At 33.1% G+C, this 21,164-nt stretch overlaps 2 protein-coding genes and 1 long non-coding RNA gene across 7 annotated transcripts; 2 read left to right on the top strand and 1 right to left on the bottom strand.

Annotated features, from left to right (window-relative positions):
• Window positions 1–943: 943 nt before the first annotated feature.
• LOC136063667 (uncharacterized) lies at window positions 944–4,450 on the top strand. 2 transcript variants are annotated; one of them, XM_065764366.1, is made up of 7 exons: window positions 944–1,221; window positions 1,311–1,357; window positions 1,459–1,559; window positions 1,896–1,973; window positions 3,198–3,247; window positions 3,364–3,417; window positions 3,929–4,450. In XM_065764366.1, the coding sequence occupies exons 2-7, from the start codon at window positions 1,336–1,338 to the stop codon at window positions 3,951–3,953; spliced, it is 330 nt and encodes a 109-aa protein (XP_065620438.1). In that variant the 5' UTR covers window positions 944–1,221; window positions 1,311–1,335; the 3' UTR covers window positions 3,954–4,450. The 2 variants fall into 2 exon arrangements, with proteins under 2 accessions (XP_065620438.1, XP_065620439.1); XM_065764367.1 differs by having other exon boundaries at window positions 950–1,221; window positions 1,311–1,367.
• Window positions 4,451–4,531: 81 nt separating this feature from the next.
• LOC111991049 (beta-galactosidase 17-like) lies at window positions 4,532–13,212 on the top strand. Of its 4 annotated transcripts, none has more exons than XM_065764381.1 (13): window positions 4,532–4,758; window positions 4,868–5,093; window positions 5,229–5,326; window positions 5,444–5,538; window positions 7,176–7,255; window positions 7,827–7,921; window positions 8,237–8,307; window positions 8,555–8,645; window positions 11,069–11,152; window positions 11,520–11,721; window positions 11,814–12,000; window positions 12,100–12,145; window positions 12,872–13,212. In XM_065764381.1, exons 5-10 carry the CDS (start codon window positions 7,184–7,186, stop codon window positions 11,626–11,628), a joined length of 522 nt encoding a protein of 173 aa, XP_065620453.1. In that variant the 5' UTR covers window positions 4,532–4,758; window positions 4,868–5,093; window positions 5,229–5,326; window positions 5,444–5,538; window positions 7,176–7,183; the 3' UTR covers window positions 11,629–11,721; window positions 11,814–12,000; window positions 12,100–12,145; window positions 12,872–13,212. The 4 variants fall into 4 exon arrangements, with proteins under 4 accessions (XP_065620453.1, XP_065620452.1, XP_065620454.1 ...); XM_065764380.1 differs by having other exon boundaries at window positions 12,091–12,145; XM_065764383.1 differs by having other exon boundaries at window positions 4,533–4,758; window positions 11,559–11,721; window positions 12,091–12,145.
• A 6,840-nt stretch (window positions 13,213–20,052) lies between these two features.
• Window positions 20,053–21,164, bottom strand: LOC136063672 (uncharacterized). The gene is made up of 3 exons (XR_010625291.1): window positions 21,096–21,164; window positions 20,862–20,980; window positions 20,053–20,766 (listed from the first exon to the last, which is right to left on the bottom strand). It is a non-coding gene; the product is annotated as an uncharacterized LOC136063672 (long non-coding RNA).

Here is a 21,164-nt window from a genome sequence, read left to right as displayed (position 1 = left end):
GGATCTTAAAGTAATGTCGCTCTAACTCATTTTCACTTGTTATTTTCATGAAGATGATGATGCTACGAAAAGGCTGGAAGCAGCAACAAAATAAGCTTTTAGCACAATAAAAGCAGCAACAAAATAAAAGCAGCAACAAATTATCTGTCATATAGTTACTTTCAGCACAATAAAAGCAACAACAATTCAACTTTTCTAATGCCAATAAGCCTGGAGAGTCCGGATTTGGTTGATTTTGAAGTGTCTGGTAATGATTCTAACTTATTCATGGTTTTCAAGTGGCTGGTAATATGGACATTGAAATCTAATACCTTTGCCAAAGTTAGAGGGGCTGAGCCTCATGACGTTGGGGAGTATTAAACTCGAGTCTTAGAAACTTGATGAATTTGTCTACTAAAGGGTATTTATGGGTTTGAATTGTTGTTTGCGTTTGATTTTTTTTGTGATTTTGATTTGTTTGGTTAGGATTTTTGTTAAATTTATAGTTAAGAATGAACAGAATTGAAGTTTTTTAGATTATCTAGCAATGTGGGACTGTGATTCTCTATTTGTCTTTTGTCGTTGTTGTTGTTTCTTTTTTATAATATAGATAGGAGTGGTGTCTTTTTACATCACTTTTGTAACAATTATTAATGTCATGACCAAGACCTAATCATATCTAGAACTGAAACTCTTATCCGCGATCAAATTGGCTTGCATTTCACTTAAGCGATATCCAATGCATCAATCATCTTTAAACAATAAAACAAGGCATAACAATGAGGAAACACAATAACAATGGGATCATATACAATGTTGTCCCATACTCAAAAGTTAATCTAAAATTCTTGCCTTCCAAGTATATAAAATACTCAAATAATGGTTAATGATTAAATATTACATCTGTTTTAATAGTTTAAAATTTTAAAATAAATATAGTTTATCATATCGTAGTAGGTGATTCTCAGATCAAACCTCCACATCTCTACTCTATCCCATTTCAAATTTGAAAACTTCATGTATTGGGCCTCAATTATTGAGGGCTTTTGGGAACCAACAGATTATGAGGTTGCTGTGCAAACAAACACACGGTTGTGGTTCAGGCAGTCATATATATCTAATGCCTTTTAATGATTTTTATTTTATCTTCAACAGCTTAGAGCTTTGGTACAATGCTATCTTGGTTTTGTTGGCTGGATATATGACAAATGCAATTGTAAGCATATCAGCTTTCTGAATCTGGTAAGATTTATCTCATTTTCCACATTGATCTTGTTTTTCTAGTCAATTTACTTGAAAAATATAATTCAACTTTTAACTCCTTTTTGTAGCCTTAATATCGTTGCATGGGAGTTTATGATGTGTCTTGGATTCTTAGGTGCTGCTTGGTAAGGCTTTCATGATTTCATCTCTCTCTCAATTGTGAAGCTGCCACTTTTTGTCTCCAAACTCAATCCTCTTCTTATGTAACTTGTACAGTGTGCGCGTATCAAATGAGATTGGCAAAGGAAATGTCGTGCTCTTCCCAAACCCCCTTCCCTACTCTCAAAACTGTCACCATATCATACACAGAGCTTAAGGTATGTATGTATTCTCTCTTGGGCACTGTTTGGCTCCCTCACTGTATAAACTATAAATCAACCAAAAATAATGCTCTTGCCTTAACCATACCTCTTGCTCTTTGGTATTCAAAATAAATAATAATAACAATAATAATAATAGTAATCAAACTCTCGTGCTAATTTAGCCAAACAAGACTTGTTTGAATTGACCTTTTAGTCATGTCTTAAAGTGGGATTTAAATTGTTCTCTTTCATTTCTGCATATACATGTGTGTTTGTTTTGAATTTTAAATTGTGTGATGCGTGGTGTAATTGATAGAACTTTTGGAATTGATTGGTTTTTTTCTTGTACAGGACAAGAAGGCTGACTTGTCGTTGAAGATTGAAGAAGGTTTCGGCCCCAACGGGCTTGGAATTCTATCGATTACTGATGTAAGAAATGAATGGTTTCGCATTTAAGTTGCTTTGGTTATGTTACTATCTTGTTATTCTCTATTTTATATGCAGTTGTAGTGTACTTTTTATCATGGTGTTCGAGTAATTAGTATTCGTGAGTAGCACATTTGATATGTCCGGAGACACAATCGATTATAGTTTGTTGTTTTGGAGGGACAAACATGTTCGTGTGATCGTCTATTTTACGTGCAATGGAATTTTTTTTTTTTGGGGGGGGGGGGGGGGGGGTGTCAAAATTAGCTAGTTGTGTGCTAGTTTGAAAGTTGCCTTAAGGGATCAACTTAAAGTGTAATTATTTATAGTTCTATACATGATTTTGAGATAGCTTTGTTGAAATGGAGATGTTCGTCCATTTTCATAAGTGCGTGTCTCATTGCAAAGGTTGGAGAACATAAGATGGGTGTCTTCTTTGGACTTAATTAAAATGTGATGAACAATGAAATGAGAAATTAAAGCATATATGATTGACCTTATTAATTGGAGAACTTCTATATCATTGTGTCATTTGCTATTGCAATGTATGACTAATATATTTGGCTTTGTGATCCAATGAAAAACTTTTTATTATTCTCGGAATTACATTACTATTAGTTTATTGGAACAATTACATTAACACAGTTGGTTTGGTCTGCAAGTCTATGCTAAGCTTTTTCATTGGAACAGTTACATTGGAACATTACTATTACTTCATTGGAACAGTTACATTGTATGACTAAACTTTTTCTGCAAGTCTAAGCTTGGACTTTGGATGATTACATTGGAACAGTAGGTTTGGTCTTAATTATTATCATGGATGGACCTTTTTTTTTTTTTTTTTTCGTTGTTGTTGAAAATTTTACACTCTACTACTCCAACTATAATGCCATTATGAACTAGGCCACAATATATAAAAATCTATAGTATCTGACCCAGGGGTTATGGTGAAAGCTTTCAGCTATTTAGAAAAATGGCTGGCTATTGCTTTATGTTTTCAATTACACAATTGCTACAATTCTCTTTGTCTTAGCAATCAGAAGTTGCTCAAATTATGATTTATATTATAGTGTTAAGCTCGTGCTAGATCTCTTATTTGTTCCCCTAAAACTGTGTATCTTCAACCTATGCATTTAGTGCTAGATTATTCTATATAGAATTTAAGACTGCATAGTTTTTAGTATTATTTTGATTGTGTGTTTCAGTTTTACCTTTATTTCCCTGTAGGTTCTAGAGTTTCCTTCATTGCGTCAGAATCTTTTACGTCTTTCACCTAGGTATAAGCTTCAAGATCTTCTGTTCATGTTGGGTGCTTAAATACGAGTGATTATAAATACATTTGAAACAATATTTTACTGCATTTGTGATAGGATTTTTCTTTATCTTTTCTCAGATTGGCCAGCCTGCCAGAAGAGGTAAAGAAGGAACTTGAAGATCCTCATAGCAGGTAACATATTTTGCTTCTTAAGTCTTCTTAACTCCAAAATTTCACTTCTACTCTTTGTTTCCTATCAAATCCTTTCCACTCAGCAGCTTAAATTTGATTGGTTTGAAAGTAAATATAGTTTCTGCTGTCACTCTGTGGTAATTCTACGCATAGACAAAGAGGTTATTTTAACCTGTTACTTTTAAAGTGTAAATTTTCTGGCTACTCTACAAATGTAAAGATTGTTCTCATTCTCATTAATTGATTTTATTGATTCTAGAATTTATCATGGTTACTTACATTTTTCAAACATCCCAACTGAGGTCCTGATAGTTGTAAGTAACACTTATAATGTAACCATATTATTTTAACATAAGAGCTGTTTTTATCACTGATTACTGTGATGTTCAAATTTAATGGCTGCCGCTATAAATTTATCTGTAGGTGTAGGAGTATTTATTGCTTTTCAGCATTAGTTTCTCTAACTCTCAAATATTTCGTACTAAAGGCCTATACTTCTTTTGCTTGATAGAGAGACAAGGAATAAGTCAGTTTGAGAGAGACATTGTTTACATGCTTTTCCAGACTTCTTTTGCTTGATAGAGACAAGCTCCATGTTCTTGGACCTCATAGGTAGGTCCAAGGAAACTGATGAAAAAGCTGATGAGGTTGTAAAGTATGATATTTAGGATTGTTGGACGCCAGAAAATCATTATCGATGGACTGCATCTAAATGGTAATCATTTCTAGATGTAGACCATCGATAATGATTTTCTGGAGTCCAACAATCCAGAATATCGGACTTTATAACCTCATCAACCTTTTCATCAGTTTCCTTGGACCCTACCTATGAGGTCCAAGAATATGGAGCTTCAAGGTGCTGAAGGTGTAGAAACAGCTCTACAGTTGGCAAGGAAATGGGGTGACGAGAAGATAAAAATTCCCAAAGTTGAGGGGACAGCCAGATAGGGAAATGCATTAATGAAAGAATAATTTAAATCAAGTTGAAGGAGTGAAATAAGTTGAGGGAGGCCTAAAACAATTTTATGAGAAAAGAAAGGTGAGCTCACTTACGCTTATAGCAAAAGAGTAGAATTGATAGTCAATAATTAAAAGAAGCACCTTTTCATCAGTTTCCTTGGACCCTACCTATGAGGTCCAAGAATATGGAGCTTCAAGGTGCTGAAGGTGTAGAAACAGCTCTACAGTTGGCAAGGAAATGGGGTGACGAGAAGATAAAAATTCCCAAAGTTGAGGGGACAGCCAGATAGGGAAATGCATTAATGAAAGAATAATTTAAATCAAGTTGAAGGAGTGAAATAAGTTGAGGGAGGCCTAAAACAATTTTATGAGAAAAGAAAGGTGAGCTCACTTACGCTTATAGCAAAAGAGTAGAATTGATAGTCAATAATTAAAAGAAGCCATTTCTTAGGGAAACAATTATTAATTGCAATTTTTGTATTTTGTGCAGAAATTCACATAGAACAAACGTGAAATGGAGTTGTTGAAGTTGGAAAACAACGTTAGGTTTATCCTTGCAGCTGTGAAGGGAGAGATCATTGTAAGTAATAGGAACAGAGCTAATCTGTATGTTGAGCTGCAAACAAAAGGGTTCACTCCTTTTCCAAAGAAAGCTAAAGCTGTTGAGCCAGAAGTTGCTGCTGCATTTCGGTGACGATTCGGTTCAGACCGTTGAGGTATGGATAGGTCTGACTGTATTGGATTAGATCAGATCCATGGAGTTTTCAATATGAGCGAAACGAAGTCGTTTTGTGTTAGGGTTGTGTGATTATCGGTAATGTGGTTTGAATTTTGTTCAATTTTGTTTGCAGTGAGAGAGAGTATCAGAGAGGGGATGAGATGTCGTGGTATGCAGATGGAGATAAGATTGTGAGGAACCAGTATAATCCAGCTACGGCTTATGCATTTGGTATTGAATGTTTTGGATTTTGGCAAATTTGAATTTGAACTTCTCAGCTAAAATTAGTACAATTGAAAATAAAAAATTAAATGTGCCAGCTCTCAGACTTGTATTTCTTCTTTCAAGGTCACTTAGACACAGCATTATAACTTTGCTAGTATCTCCTTGCCATGGAGCCAGCTCTCAGACTAAGAACATCAGATCCTGCTTTCCTCCACTTAGTATGTTTTCTTTTTGTATGGATGTTTTATAAGTTACAAATATCATCACATTAAATTGGTCTCTTTTGAACATTTTGCATGCTTAGTAAATAGGCCTCATGGATGTCATTTTTATTTCAGTAGAAGATAACAAGTTACTTATCAAGACACACACGCATAGAGAGAGAGCGGTAAAATTTTGATCAATGTGGTGGAAACCCAGCAGTAAGTGAGTGGGTTTTTTCTTATGAAAGTGGTGACCTTATGTGACAACCAAAATCTATATAATATTAATTTAACAATCTAGCAATTGACAAATAAAGTTACCAAACCTGAAATTATAATTGAACTCCAAATAAGTAACTACAAATCTATAAAGGTCATAATCCAAGCAATGTAAAAACAATTAAGACCTATGATTAAAACTAATCACAAATATAATAAATATCATAGAAGCCTTAATTTCATCAAAATTTTCAAATGTTCCATTTTCTAGCACTACTAAGTACTCTGAGGTTTCAACTTTCAATTACAAGAGAATAATCAGTGAAAGAATGAGTTACACACTTCAATAAGCCTTGGCTTATATATGACACGTGATGGAATAGGGCCAAGCTAAGCATGAATATTTGGAATTTCATACTAACATAGCAGTCTCAAATATATTTCAGACCTCGATAAAATGTAGAGAGTTCAGCACTCTTGTCTGTAGTCTCAAGTTGAAAGCTAACCATGTCTAACTTCAGTCTCTGGAGAAAATCATGCTTTTCATAGTCTCTAAGGGTGCCAACTTCTAGGTAGAAGTTGACTGTAGTGCAGTTACTGTCTGTGCTAAGTGCACTTTACTGAGTCCTTCAGTAGCACAGACTTAAAAACTGAATTTGGGACTGAATTTTACTTTCACACTGGAAATCTCAATATTTTAAACTCATTACCTAAGAAGTTAAACTATTCACAAATTGGAGCAAGTATCGTAGCTCGAATTTTTGTTTGTTCAGGGACTGTTTTAGTTAATTTATTTAGCTATCTTTTGGGTGGATTTTGGGACTGAACAAAGATGTTTTAAGGTAATTTGAAGGCTTCAAAAGTGGTTACTAGTTGTTAGTGGCTAAACAAATTGGGGGAATTTCAGGTTTTGGGACTTGTAGTGTATTTTTTGTTTGATATAGTTATTAGATAGTGTTAATGCATGTGTTCAAGTTAAACATACAAACTTAATATATCCTCAATTTCTAACTTTTGTTATAAAGAGTACAAAATGGAAACGTCCTTCCATTTCTTTCCATGTAACAGATCTTACTACAAATAATGGAAACATAAGTTGAAACAATTTTTTCAACGTGTGTGTGTGTGTGTGTGTATTACAAGCTAAACTTTGCTCTGTAAATTTATGGTGTATTGAAAGAAATTATATTGCAAAATGTTGCAGTTAATCTGTGTGTGCTATTGTAAGATACTAATTTATAAGGCCATATGGAAGGTTCTAAAATGAGAATGAAGTGAATGCTTTTAGCTGACAATTCTATTTTGTAGCTTCTACTAAGTTTCAATGATTTTTTAGTTTACTCTTTTGAATTTCAAAATTATTGTGTTTCTTTTGATTGTTCTTAACTATTCAATGTTTACTATTAAAATATAAATATTGTGAACTGTTTAAGGTGGAAAGATGGTGGGAAATCCTACTTCCAATGGAGTTCCTCTTCTCTATGAAAATGGAGGCCCCATTATAATGGTTCAGGTATGTGGATGTGTTACTTTCTGACTATAATTTTTCCAGTATAATGTATGATGAATGGGAAAATTTGAAAGGATTTTAATTGAAATATCAGTTCCAAAAACAAAATCATTGCAAAAGAATACACTTGATAGAATGCACTTATTTTTCCTCCCTTTCTTTTGGAAACATGGTTTGGTGATTACTTCTCTTCTGTCAACATTTTTGGTAATAAACCTCTTCATCTTCCAGTTATATGACTGAGGAAAATACCATAAAAAGGAAATGGAAGAACTTGCAGATGTCTACATAGAAAGTAGGGTTAAAAAAATATGAAAACTTCCCTTCACTATCTTTAACCTTTGGAAATAGAATGATACTCTTAAAAAAGTGTGCACATTATATACAATGGCATTCCTAAATCAAAGAACAGAAAATTTATGAACATGATCTTGAACGCATCATAATCATAGTTCAACTTTTTGAAGTTTTCTTTTAAAAAAAAAAAATATACATTTTTTTTTGGGTATAAAAAAAATACAATTTTTGATTTTAATGATAGTACGATACCACTAAAGTGAGGTTATTTCAACAGATTGAAAATGAATTTGGTTCAAATGGAAATGACAAAGCTTATCTTCATCACCTTGCCACCTTGGCCCGGGGTCATCTTGGAGATGATACAATTTTGTAAGAGGCTTGCTCTATCTTCGGACTAATCTTCTTTGTTCTACATAGAAAGATATCAGTGTTAATCTCATAGAATTATGAATGCATTTGCAAAGTTTCATTCTTTTCAGTGCTTGATTTATTGCACAGTACCTTCCATAATTTTTTTGGAACTTTAGCATGGGCTAATGAACTTACACCTTTGGCTAATTTAAGCATGTTTTCCTCTATCTTAACAAAAAGGGATCCAAGTAATATTTCGGGAATACACATTGAATCATTCAGTTATTGTTTGACCATTTATCTTTTTTCTTAATTTGATCTTAATTGTTTCAGGTATACTATAAATGGAGGGACAAGGGAGAAACTTGATAGAGGAACAATTCGTGAAGATAATGTCTTTTCAGGTAAAGTTAAACATCAATGTACTCTTAATTTTCCAAGTTGTGAACATTGATCTTTCTCACATTTTTCTTTATTTGTTACCATGTGTTTATTTATTTGGTTAATAATACATATTTGATGTATATTTTTTGTTTGTATGTGAATTTACTTCTGTTTGTGCATGTGTGTGGGTATGTATCTGTATATGAATGCAAATTACAATCATCTAAGTACTTTGCTCATAACTTACTTTTTCTCTCTGATGTGTAGCGGTTGACTTCCCTACTGCTTCTGATCCTTGGCCCAGATTTGAGTTACAAAAGGAGTTCAATGCCCCTGGAAAGTCACCACCCCTTTCAGCGTAAGTGTCTTGCTAATAGTTATTATTTTTAGATTGATCACTGGTTCAATCTCATTATTTTTAGAACTGATATCAATAGATAAAGTTCTCTCTCAAGCGCGGTAAAGGAAGTTCTTTATGGGTGATGTATAGTTCGGACTAGAATAATTTTTTTTTTTTTTTTTGATCTGAAATACTTCCAAACTATTATTGAAACAAAGGAATTAACAGAACATCATTTAGAAGAGCTTGTTCAAGAACAAGGACCCTCTTCTAACCAAATAGAGAAGTCATCAATGCCTAGAGCATATTTAGCTACGAGGTGAGCCATGACGAACATGGGAAAAATCCACTTGCCGAAAATTACAAGAATCAGACAGAGAACCATACACCACAGCAGCTATAGAAGAGGGTGGGGGAGAGGTCTCTTTCATTGCATTTATGAGAGTCAGTGAGTCACTCTCCAAAACAAACTCTTAAATCATCATGTCCCTTGCAAAATGTAGACCGAACTCGACAGCTTTGGCTTCAGCTTCCACAGCTTTGAACGGTGCCTAAATTTTCTTACTATACGCTCCAATAATCCTACTAGCTGAGTCTCTAATTACCACACCAATTCCAACAGACTTTTGGGGTGTAAAAACAACACAACTAAAGAATTGAAGACTTTTTAATTTCAATTTTTTTCTTTTCTTTTTCCTCCTGCATTTTTTCTATAACCAAATGGAGCATAAATTTAAATAGTCCATCACAAAAATTGTTGACGTAAACTTGAAATGTCAAAATTGTGTGTTAATCCAATCTAAATGAGGCTCATTAGGGGGTCCAATGAAAAGGGGATGATTACCCAAATACCTCATTAGGGGGCACCTCTTCCAGCTTTGCCTCTTTCCTTCGTATCCTCAATGAGGCTCAAAACTAAATTCAGTTAAGAACTCCCTTCTAGTACTCTGTTGCAGAATAAGATCTTTTTTTTTAGGCAGTGAGAGGGTCCAGTCAAAAAGGGATGATATCGATGCATGGTGGAAGTGGAAAAACATGGGGATATAGAATCCACAAGCCAAAATTTAAAATCTAGACAAAAAGGAATTAGGATGACATAAGAGCAATTAAGTCCCTTTCAGCAATAATGTGATAGGAGCACTTCTTTCACAAAAACCTATAGATCATCCCTGTACCTGTGTACTACCATTTCAACTCTTGAGTGCAGTTTGATCTTTGAGATCATTATAATCCCATTGTTTAAAATGCTGATTCCAGGAGTACTAAATACTATAGTTGTCAGCTTTGACTTTCCAACCAGATTATCATTATACCTTTGAAAAGATCAAGAAAGCAAGCCAAATACATCACCCCCTTAGAACATTGAAAAGAAAGAATAGCATTGACATTTTTTTTTTTAACAGAACAAACAAGATTTCTATCTATCCTTTTACGAAGGATCTAGGTTAATCATTGACATACATACCTAAAGAAGTCAAAGTGGCAGTAAATTCTGAATCTGGCTCTCATTGATTCAGTTCTGGTGTCAAATAAAAGGGAGCAACTTTATGCCACATCTTTCTTGTTTGACTCTACCATCTTAGCGACAACTTGAGTCAGTCAATAACACTCGATCTCTTTAAAGAAGTGAGGTTATCACAATCAAGCATACTGCAGAATCCCCCCTGATTTCCCCAACCATCTCCTGAATTGCTACTTGTCTATACATTTCCCTCTGATAATCAAAGAAACAAGCAAATAAACTTGAAAACAGCTCAAAACTTTCCAATAAACACACTAAATTTATATCCATGAACACAACCACTAGTAGTAAGAACCCAACTAGACCACGGTAATGTCCATATAGGTCAATATGATCTAAATTTGCTAGTTATGAAATCCTAACATAGTAAAGCAAGATTTGTGTTGAATACTTATGAGAATGAGGTTGGAATTATAGTGTAGGAATCTTGTGGTGTATTATAAATAAAACTTACTAATTCTTTTATTTAATATGTGATGATGCAACCATTTGTAGAATAAAAAAAAAGTAAAATAAGATATGAAACACGTAGGTAACCGTGCTGGAGATGTCAGAGATTCAATGGCTAATATTTTGAAAAACACTACAGCAATTAACAAGAGATATTTGCCACCACCATTGTCATTAACTGCTGTACCCGAACTATTGTACCCGACTTCTATTGATATTTTTAATTTTGTTCTTCTCCTAAAATTCAGTAATCAGATTTTTAACTTTGTGTTTAACGTATTGATGCACATTGCACAGCTTGTTAGAGGTCTTCATTATTGAGCTGAAATCCTAGTTTTTGAGAACTCTAAATTTGCATTTGTTTAGGAGTTCTGTATATATCATGTGTACATAATGGTCCTTCCCTGTTGCAATAAGTTAGATGTTGTTTTACATTGTCATTCCTGAGATTGCTGGCTGCTTCTAACAGGTTGGAAAAGCTGGTAGGTTCGGCACCAAAGGGCTTGCAATTACGTTTGTTTCATCTGCTTCTGATTCGGACGTTATCAATAATGTATGGCATCCAATATTTTACTTTTTATTGGTTTGTTGCTCAAATGTTGGTGGATCTAATTTTCTTTGGTTGGATGGTTGTAGGTTCAGATGGTCCTTCCCTATTTATTTATTTATATTTTTTTTTAAACTAAATAAAACAAAACTAAGGCTATATATGGATAGATAATTTTAGTATATATGAAGGTTTAGTCATTTTAAAAATTGGTAAGTCGCTGTTAGTTGATTGTTTCCACCATATATATATATATATGGAGAGAGAGAGAGAGAGAGAGAGAGAGAGAGTTAGTTTAAAATCAAGTTACATCTAGTCTAACTTCAAGCAATGCTATACAATTTAATAGCTTTTTATTGAATTAAAATTTTAGGTACATGCTAATTATACCAACGGTTCTTGTCAATGGTAGTGAAAGAATTGGGACTGGTTGGAGCTCTTACAATTATTACAACCCAAACAGACATAATAGCAAATGTTAGGTGCTTGTTGAATGGTGATGCTATGGAGCCTATGGATCCATGGTATAAATGGTTTAAAGGAACTATTGAGAATGCAAAGATCCCTTCATTGAGGTAAATTTGCTCAAGTCCTTGAGAATTATGTTATCCACCACAATGTGAATTAGACTGTACCAGTTTCTCATGAAAAGTCATGCTGGCTGCAGGATGTTGATATGATTTGTGATGACGTAACAGTGGAGTTTGACGTCTTCTTGACCCCTGAGAACTTGATTAGGGTCATTAAAGAGGGTTTGCTGAAGAAATTTAAACTAACCACTACAATTAGCACAACTAATATGCACCTATTTGACCCAAGAGGCATGATTAAGAAGTATGACAACCCGAAGCAAAGTATGTGATAGAAATTTGAGTTCTTTTCATTTATTTTCCAATATAATTTCCATGATAACGCACTTACTGTTTGTGATTTTCCTCCTGCAGTTCTTGAAGATATCTTTCTCCCCATTTAGGACTTCAATTTTATGAGAAAAGAAAGGTGAGCTCACTTACGCTTATAGCAAAAGAGTAGAATTGATAGCCAATAATTAAAAGAAGCCATTTCTTAGGGAAACAATTATGAATTGCAATTTTTGTATTTTGTGCTGAAATTCACATAGAACAAACGTGAAATGGAGTTGTTGAAGTTGGAAAACAACGTTAGGTTTATCCTTGCAGTTGTGAAGGGAGAGATCATTGTAAGTAATAGGAAGAGAGCTGATGCAGGGTCACACTTGGATAGGGAATAATTTCAGTTCTGTTTTTCACTTTGTGCCATACAGTTGATCTCAATTTGTGGTCTTCTAAAAGCACAATTCATGCATTTGTTTTAAACTGACTTAATTTTACCACTATTAGAGGCTGAGATTTCAGTGTATCCCATCAGCAACATGTTCTTTGGGTTAGCATACTTGACTCAAAATTTTATCTCGATTCTCTGATTTTGAATATAAAGAATATTTGCATAGTTTTCCTAAGAAAGTTCATGCTAATATGTTGTGTAGTTGTGAATTATGATGATGAATGGGTTTGTAGATGCTTTGCATAATTTGTGTTTCCGCTTGTCACTGCACATTGTGGAATAGGTTTGTGGCTGCTGAATATTTATTCGTCAGCCATGTAGTATTACACAGCTGTGTTGCTTCAGAAGTTGTTAATGGTTTATTAATTCTGCATCATTGTAATCCATGGCCTTGAAACATTCACAAAATCTGCATTTTTGCAGGGACTGGGCTGGCTGGAATGAGACAGAGGGACTTGATTAAATGGTATGTGGCTCAGCAGAATGAGGAAAATAACTACTGGGCTGGCTGTTGCTGCAATAGGTGAATCATTTTTGTAATTTGTTGTAACTTATGTCAGTGGTGCATCTCCTTGAGTCTTATTCTATTTCGTTGTGAAATTGTTGAGTTTGAAGCTGTTAAATTGTAACAATTTTTTTGTTTTCTTTGCTGAAATGTTAATTGTAACAGTTTATTCAATCTTTTAGTACTATAAGCACCTATGTGGGAACCTCAATGTAGGAAAAAGTTGGTATTTGATTAAAGTATAGGCATTATTTCTAAATTTTATGCTTTCATTGTGGGTTTGAATAGACTAAATTGGGTCAAATGGAAAAAAGTGGACCAAATGGAGAGAATACGACCAAATAGGAACAAGGTAAACCGAATAGGACTGAAGTGGACAGATTGGACCGAATAGGACCAATGTAGACTGAATAAGACATAATGGACAAAATGTACCGAATAAGACCAAATGGTCTGAATAGGACTAAAGTGGATCAAAGTGAATAGATTGGATCGAATAGGACGAAATAGGACCAAACTACACATAATAGACCGAATAGAACCAATGTGGGTAGAATTGATCGAAGAGGACAACATAGGACCAATGTGGACCGAATAGAGCCAATGTGGACTAAATGGACCGAATTAGTCCGAAGTAGATAGAATTAGGGCCAATGTGAACTGAAAGGAGCAAATTAAACAGAAGTTGATTAAATAAGACCGAATGACCCGAATTGGACCAAATTGGACTGAAGATGACAAAATGGACCAAATAGTACCGACATGGATTGAATAAGACTTTTCAATATTTATCTTTTTTATTGCATTTTTAGGGCTCATATTTCTAATTTCTAATGTCTATTTTAGTTTTTTTTTTTTTTGCTTTTTTTTTTTAAACTCAAAACTAAAGAGTTTAGCCCAAATTTAATAAAATTTCATACGTTTTAACTCAAAAATGAAGAGGGAAAAAAAAAGTTTTTTGAGCTAAACATGAAAAGAAAACTAACAAAATAATCAATTTAAGGCCCAATTAGTCTAAAATGGACTAAAGGAGGACTGAACTTGACTGAGTGGACCAAAATAGACCTAATTGGACCAAATTAAAATTATTTAATTTTTAGACAGAACAAATTATCTTCAAAAAAATTAGAAATTATATTACAATACAAAATAATAATTTATTCTCATATATCACGTGGATGAACAACTAGTTTTGAAAACAAAACTTGACAAAACACATGACTACATAAGAATTATATCAAACAAGGCAAGACACGGGTAAAGCAATTTCCTGACAAGTTTACAATCTATGAAGCAATGATTTATTACGATTTTGGAAATTGCAAATGGATGTAGAAAAATATTAATACAATATCAAAGTCAGGTCATATCATGGGGTTGTGAATTGCTATTAACATCATCATCTTGTATGTTTTGGCCTAAGATAGCAATGTCACCATGGGCGGCTCTACACTATTCTCAGGGGGTTCAAATGAACCCCCTGACTTCCAACAAAAAAAAATTATATATAAAAAATATTTTTTTTAGTTTAATACTATTATTTTTTTCTTAAAAATATATTTGCACACTCTGACTTAAATTTTACACACCCTTATTACAAGTATTTCCAACTCTAAGAATAAAATGTAAGTGTTTGTAAATTGTAAGTGTCATTATTTTTTTTTAAATTTATATTATGTGTGTGAGTGTGTCTTATATTGATTGTATGCATTACTTTTGTTATAATATTATTTGTGTGAATTATGATGTGTGTGGATGTTTGCATGTACATTATAATATAAATATATATAATCTAATAATTAGGAAATAGATATGGTTTGTTACGTTTGTGTATATTGTTATCATGTTATAATAACTTTTTGTTATAAACTTAGTAAAATTCAAGAAAAAAAATGTAAAGTTAGTGATTGTCCAAACATTTGATTAGTTAAGTAGACACTATTGTATAATTTTATGTAGGAATAAGTGTGGTTGTATGCGTCAATAATTAATACAAAGCCAATGAGTTTAGTTTAGTCATTTAGTTTAAAATATTTTTATAAAAACAATAACAAATAAATAATAAATACTGCATAAAAATAAAAATGTTAGATAAACTTAATAAAATAAAATGATTATAGGCTCATAACTACCTGTATTGGCAATAAATACTTATAATGAACTATCATATAACAATTCAAAATTTGAATACTTGTAAAAGAAAATTGTAAAACTTCGTGTATTATTATTATTTTTTTTTTTTGGTCGGTAACTCAATATATTCAAGTTCTTTTTTTAATAAAATTTTTTAATGAACCCTCTAAACAAAATTCATGGAGCCGCCACTGAATGTCACCACCTATTACAACATCCCGAACGAACATAGCATCAAAAAAAATCCAAGCATTGACCAGAACCTCTCTGAATAATACCGTACCACTTTAAATTTGATGTATTTTGCCTGTATCCAAGTCAAACCCACGATGTATAACTCATCACACACCTAATATGCAAAAGACAAGAAACAGATAATAGAATAAAAGGTTCTGTAAGTGGTTCACATGTAACAAATTTAAATTTCTAATAAACCTTATAGTACTTGATAGACCACCCACTTGCATTGCCCATCAAATTGTGCTTCCATGACTCGTACTCAGGCATGGTATAAAATGATAATTGTGTCCCATTTTTGTGAGTTGCCTACAAAGATGATAAATGATTATTTTCCCTGAAGAAACATTCCACTTATAGTGAAGTTGTGCTAATATTTGAAATAGTTAACTGAAAAGACCAACCTTCACAATAGGAGTAACCTGCTTGTCAAATTCAGTGTAGTTATAAACAGCAAGAACAACTGCAGAACTTGCAAGGCTTCCACATGTTAAATGTGGGAACTTAAGACGGAACCATGCACTAAGAGCTCCTGGGTATGAGACACCAAAAACGAACCAGGGATTTTCAACATTTGCTCTATTGGACTTTGAATTTAAAGATTCCTGCCAAAAAAAAAAAAAAAAAAAGCTATCAAAACAACTGATAAAGACAATAGAAATAAGGCCATGGAAACACCCCTATAAGATTAAACTTTCAAGGTCCAAAAGGAAATGAAAAAAAATCATAGGCTCATGGATTAAAGCCAAGAATTTTACCCTCCTAAATCAGAATGTCAAGAAGACTCTTCCTTCTATTAATGCTTCACTGCCAAACACTAGAATATGAAGTACTGACTTATGGATCATGACTGGTAGCCAGTTTTTTTTTTCTAAGTAACTGATCCTTGACTGGTCTATTTAATAAATGAGAAGATAACTTGCCTGGTAATACTGACGAAAAAAAAAACTGGCTACAAATAGTCACCAAAAAAAAAAAAGGTACCTACAATCGCTTTGACACTATCATATAATAAGACTTTTATTTTTGGCTGACTAATATTTGAAGAAACGGTGCAAAGTACCTGGAAAAACATTACAGCATTCACAGTACATTCACAGTACATTTTGGTATGTGTCAATTGTTTTTATCCTACTTTACATGGGAACACTTTTTCGGTAACCTTACATTGAACGGTGGCTGTTGATTTTGCAGGCAGAGCAGAAAGGAAGCTCTCTGGGTAGGCCTCTCGGAAGCTCTTTGACCAATGTATTAGAGCTGCCGCAAAGCAAAGATATTGTAATTTCTTGTCCTTATTTTTGTTACTTAAATAGCTTGCTTTTACAATTGTTAAATGCTTTCTTGTCCTTATTGGGTTTCACTTCGTATGATTTTTGACGTTATGCCTAAGCACATTGATGTTTACAATTATACATTTTAGATAATAAATTATACATTATTCTCTCTATCTAAATAATTATATATTCTCATGCATTACATGAATTTGTGACTACTTGTATTGAAGTCCACAATTCTACACTCCATTTCCAACAATTATTGCACAAAACTCAAGGTGGGGTGTCCCACATACACTAAGCAACTTTATCATATTCTCATAATTTTTTTAATTCCTTGAACATATGAAATGTGATCTTTAGAATATTTGCTTTTCTGCATCTTTTAGTAAGTATTTAACCCCTTCTCAATGACGTATAACTGACTAACGAAACCAACTCACACTTGAAAATGCTATATATCTCTTAAAGTGAGATTGGTACATGTATTTATTTTGAAAATATTCCACTTATTTAAATTGCAGACACTGTAATTTCTAATATATTAGTAAGTTGTAACAGTAGAATTGCAGTGAAGGAGAATGAAAATCCTTGACCATAACAAATCACAATAGACAAAGATCATTTCCAAGGAACGCAGTTAAGCAAACTATCAAAGTCACAACTAAGAGTAATGGAGTACAAGGGGAATGAGAAAAAGTTCTCATTTCAAGAATTCCATTAGTCACTTTCTCAACAGAATTACTACACTATTCATCTTCACTTTCATCAGTCACTTCATCAAATTCAGAATCCTCATTATGATTATCAATTTCATTAATATCATCATATGGTCCATTTCGGCTTATTTGATCCACTTTAGTCCATTTTCTTTGATTGTTAGATGTAATCCTATTTTATTATAAATATAGTATATAATAATATATTTTTATTCGATTGTATTATATAATATATAATATGACATAAATAATTTGATGTTTACAATTATACATTTTAGATAATAAATTATACATTATTCTCTCTATCAAAATAATTATATATTCTCATTCATTACATGAATTTGTGACTACTTGTATTGAAGTCCACAATTCTACACTCCATTTCCAACAATTATTGCACAAAACTCAAGGTGGGATGTCCCACATACACTAAGCAATTGTATCATATTGTCATAATTTTTTTAATTCCTTGAACATATGAAATGTGATCTTTAGAATATTTGTTTTTCTGCGTCTTTTAGTAAGTATTTAGCCCCTTCTCAATGACGTATAACTGACTAACGAACCCAAGTCACACCTGAAAATGCTATATATCTCTTAAAGTGAGATTGGTACATGTATTTCTTTTGAAAATATTCCACTTATTTAAATTGCAGACATTGTAATTTCTAATATATTAGTAAGTTGTAACAGTAGAATTGCAGTGAAGGAGAATGAAAATCCTTGACCATAACAAATCACAATAGACAAAGATCATTTCCAAGGAATGCAGTTAAGCAAACTATCAAAGTCATAACTAAGAGTAATGGAGTACAAGGGGAATGAGATAAAGTTCTCATTTCAAGAATTCCATCAGTCACTTTCTCAACAGAACTACTACACTATTCATCTTCACTTTCATCAGTCACTTCATCAAATTCAGAATCCTCATTATGATTATCAATTTCATTAATATCATCATCATCACCATCAGATATCTCCGAAACAGTTGCCAAGGGCTTCATCTTCTATGAAGGAGCAGCCCTTTTGCTCGGTTCTTTCTTCTTGGCTGACTATCAAAGTCACTACTAAGAGTAATGGACGACGAGGGGAATGAGAAAAAGTTCCCATTTCAAGAATTCCATCAGTCACTTTCTCAACAGAATTACTACACTATTCATCTTCACTTTCATCAGTCACTTCATCAAATTCAGAATCCTCATTATGATTATCAATTTCATTAATATCATCATCATCACCATCAGATATCTCCGAAATAGTTGCCAAGGGCTTCATCTTCTATGAAGGAGCAGCCCTTTTGCTCGGTTCTTTCTTCTTGGCTGACTATCAAAGTCACAACTAAGAGTAATGGACGACAAGGGGAGTGAGAAAAAGTTCCCATTTCAAGAATTCCATCAGTCACTTTCTCAACAGAATTACTACACTATTCATATTCACTTTCATCAGTCACTTCATCAAATTCAGAATCCTCATTATGATTATCAATTTCATTAATATCATCATCATCACCATCAGATATCTCCGAAACAGTTGCCAAGGGCTTCATCTTCTATGAAGGAGCAGCCCTTTTGCTCGGTTCTTTCTTCTTGGCTGACTATCAAAGTCACAACTAAGAGTAATGGATGACAAGGGGAATGAGAAAAAGTTCCCATTTCAAGAATCCTATCAGTCACTTTCTCAACAGAACTACTACACTATTCATCTTCACTTTCATCAGTCACTTCATCAAATTCAGAATCCTCATTATGATTATCAATTTCATTCATATCATCATCATTACCATCAGATATCTCCGAAACAGTTGCCAAGGGCTTCATCTTCTATGAAGGAGCAGCCCTTTTGCTCAGTTCTTTCTTCTTGGCTGACTATCAAAGTCACAGCTAAGAGTAATGGACTACAAGGGGAATGAGATAAAGTTCCCATTTCAAGAATTCCATCAGTCATTTTCTTAACATAACTACTACACTATTCATCTTCACTTTCATCAGTCACTTCATCAAATTCAGAATCCTCATTATCATCATCAATTTTATTAATATCATCATCATCACCATCAGACATCTCCTAAACAGTTGCCAAGGGCTTCGATATCTGTGCAGGAGCAACCCTTTTGCTAGGTTCTTTCTTCTTGGCTGACTATCAAAGTCACAACTAAGAGTAATGGAGTACAATGTGGACCTAATTAGTCTGAAGTAGATAGAATAAGGGCCAATGTGAACTGAATGGACCAAATTAAACAGAAGTTGATTAAGTAAGACGGAATGAGCCGAATTGCACCAAATTGGACTGACGATGACAAAATGGACCAAATAGAACCAATATGGACTAAATAAGACTTTTGAATATTTATCTTTTTTATTGCATTTTTAGGGCTCATATTTGTAATTTCTAATGTCTATTTCAGGGTTTTTTTTTTTTTTTTAAACTCAAAACTAAAGAGTTTAGCCCAAATTTAATAAAATTTCATACTTTTTAACTCAAAAATGAAGAGGGAAAGAAAAAAAGTATTTTTGCGCTAAACATGAAAAGAAAACTAACAAAAATAATCAATTTAAGGCCCAATTAGTCTAAAATGGACTAAAAGAGGACCGAAATTGACTGAGTGGACCAAAATAGACCTAATTGGACCAAATTAAAATTATTTAATTTTTAGAGAAAACAAATTATCTTCAAAAACATTATAAATTATATTACAGTACAAAATAATAATTTATTCTCATATATCACGTGGATCTACAACTAGTTTTGAAAACAAAACTTGACAAAACACACGACTACATAAGAATTATATCAAACAAGGCAAGACACGGGTAAAGCAATTTCCTGACAAGTTTACAATCTATAGAGCAATGATTTATTAGGATTTTGGAAATGGAAAATGCATGTAGAAAAATATTAATACAATATCAAAGTCAAGTCATATCATGGGTTGTGAATTGCTATTAACATCATCATCTTGTATGTTTTGGCCTAAGATAGCAATGTCACCACCTATTATTATTATTTTTTTTTTTTGTCGGAAACTCAATATATTCAAGTTCTTTTTTAATAAAATTTTGTAATGAACCCTGTAAACAAAATTCCTGGAGCCGCCACTGAATGTCACCACCTATTACAACATCCCGAACGAACACAGCATCAAAAATATTCCAAGCACTGACCAAAACCTCTCTGAATAATACCGTACCACTTTAAATTTGATGTATTTTGCCTGTATCCAAGTCAAACCCACGATGTATAACTCATCACACACCCAATATGCAAAAGACAAGAAACAGATAATAGAATAAAAGGTTCTGTAAGTGGTTCACATGTAACAAATTTAAATTTCTAATAAACCTTATAGTACTTGATAGACCACCCACTTGCATTGCCCATCAAATTGTGCTTCCATGACTCGTACTCAGGCATGGTATAAAATGATAATTGTGTCCCATTTTTGTGAGTTGCCTACAAAGATGATAAATGATTATTTTCCCTGAAGAAACAGTCCACTTATAGTGAAGTTGTGCTAATATTTGAAATAGTTAACTGAAAAGACCAACCTTCACAATAGGAGTGGTAAACTCAATTAAAGTATAAGCCTGGAACTTTTAACAGTGATGGCCAATAAGAAAGAATAAAATTGATCCTGTTGCCCTTTGATGTGGGAATCATCACGATCCTGTACAAGAAATTCATATTACAATTTTATATTGTTGAAGGCTATCCATGGGCCTTGTAGAGAGAATTGTAAGCATAAAACAAGAACAAAACAATAAGAGAATTTTAAGGCGCACCTGATCAGTCATTATCATCAAATGACCATATCTCAAAGATTTTACATTGGTGTATTCTTTATGCTGCTG

The sequence above is a fragment of the Quercus suber genome, unplaced genomic scaffold (genome assembly GCF_002906115.3).
Source record: "Quercus suber isolate HL8 unplaced genomic scaffold, Cork oak 2.0 scaffold_554, whole genome shotgun sequence".
Classification (NCBI taxonomy): domain Eukaryota; kingdom Viridiplantae; phylum Streptophyta; class Magnoliopsida; order Fagales; family Fagaceae; genus Quercus; species Quercus suber.
Note: the sequence above shows the minus strand (reverse complement) of the source record. Positions and strands in the feature narration are given on the sequence as shown.

Bases quoted from the DNA above. Each gene is read 5' to 3' on its own strand.
- LOC136063667 (XM_065764366.1), top strand. From the start codon at position 1,336: ATGATGTGTCTTGGATTCTTAG. The intron at 1,560-1,895 runs GTATGTATGTAT...TTTCTTGTACAG, and splicing joins TATCATACACAGAGCTTAAG to GACAAGAAGGCTGACTTGTC. The intron at 1,974-3,197 runs GTAAGAAATGAA...ATTTCCCTGTAG, and splicing joins GAATTCTATCGATTACTGAT to GTTCTAGAGTTTCCTTCATT.
- LOC111991049 (XM_065764382.1), top strand. From the start codon at position 7,184: ATGGTGGGAAATCCTACTTCCAATGGAGTTCCTCTTCTCTATGAAAAT. The intron at 7,256-7,826 runs GTATGTGGATGT...TTATTTCAACAG, and splicing joins GCCCCATTATAATGGTTCAG to ATTGAAAATGAATTTGGTTC. The intron at 8,308-8,554 runs GTAAAGTTAAAC...TCTGATGTGTAG, and splicing joins TGAAGATAATGTCTTTTCAG to CGGTTGACTTCCCTACTGCT.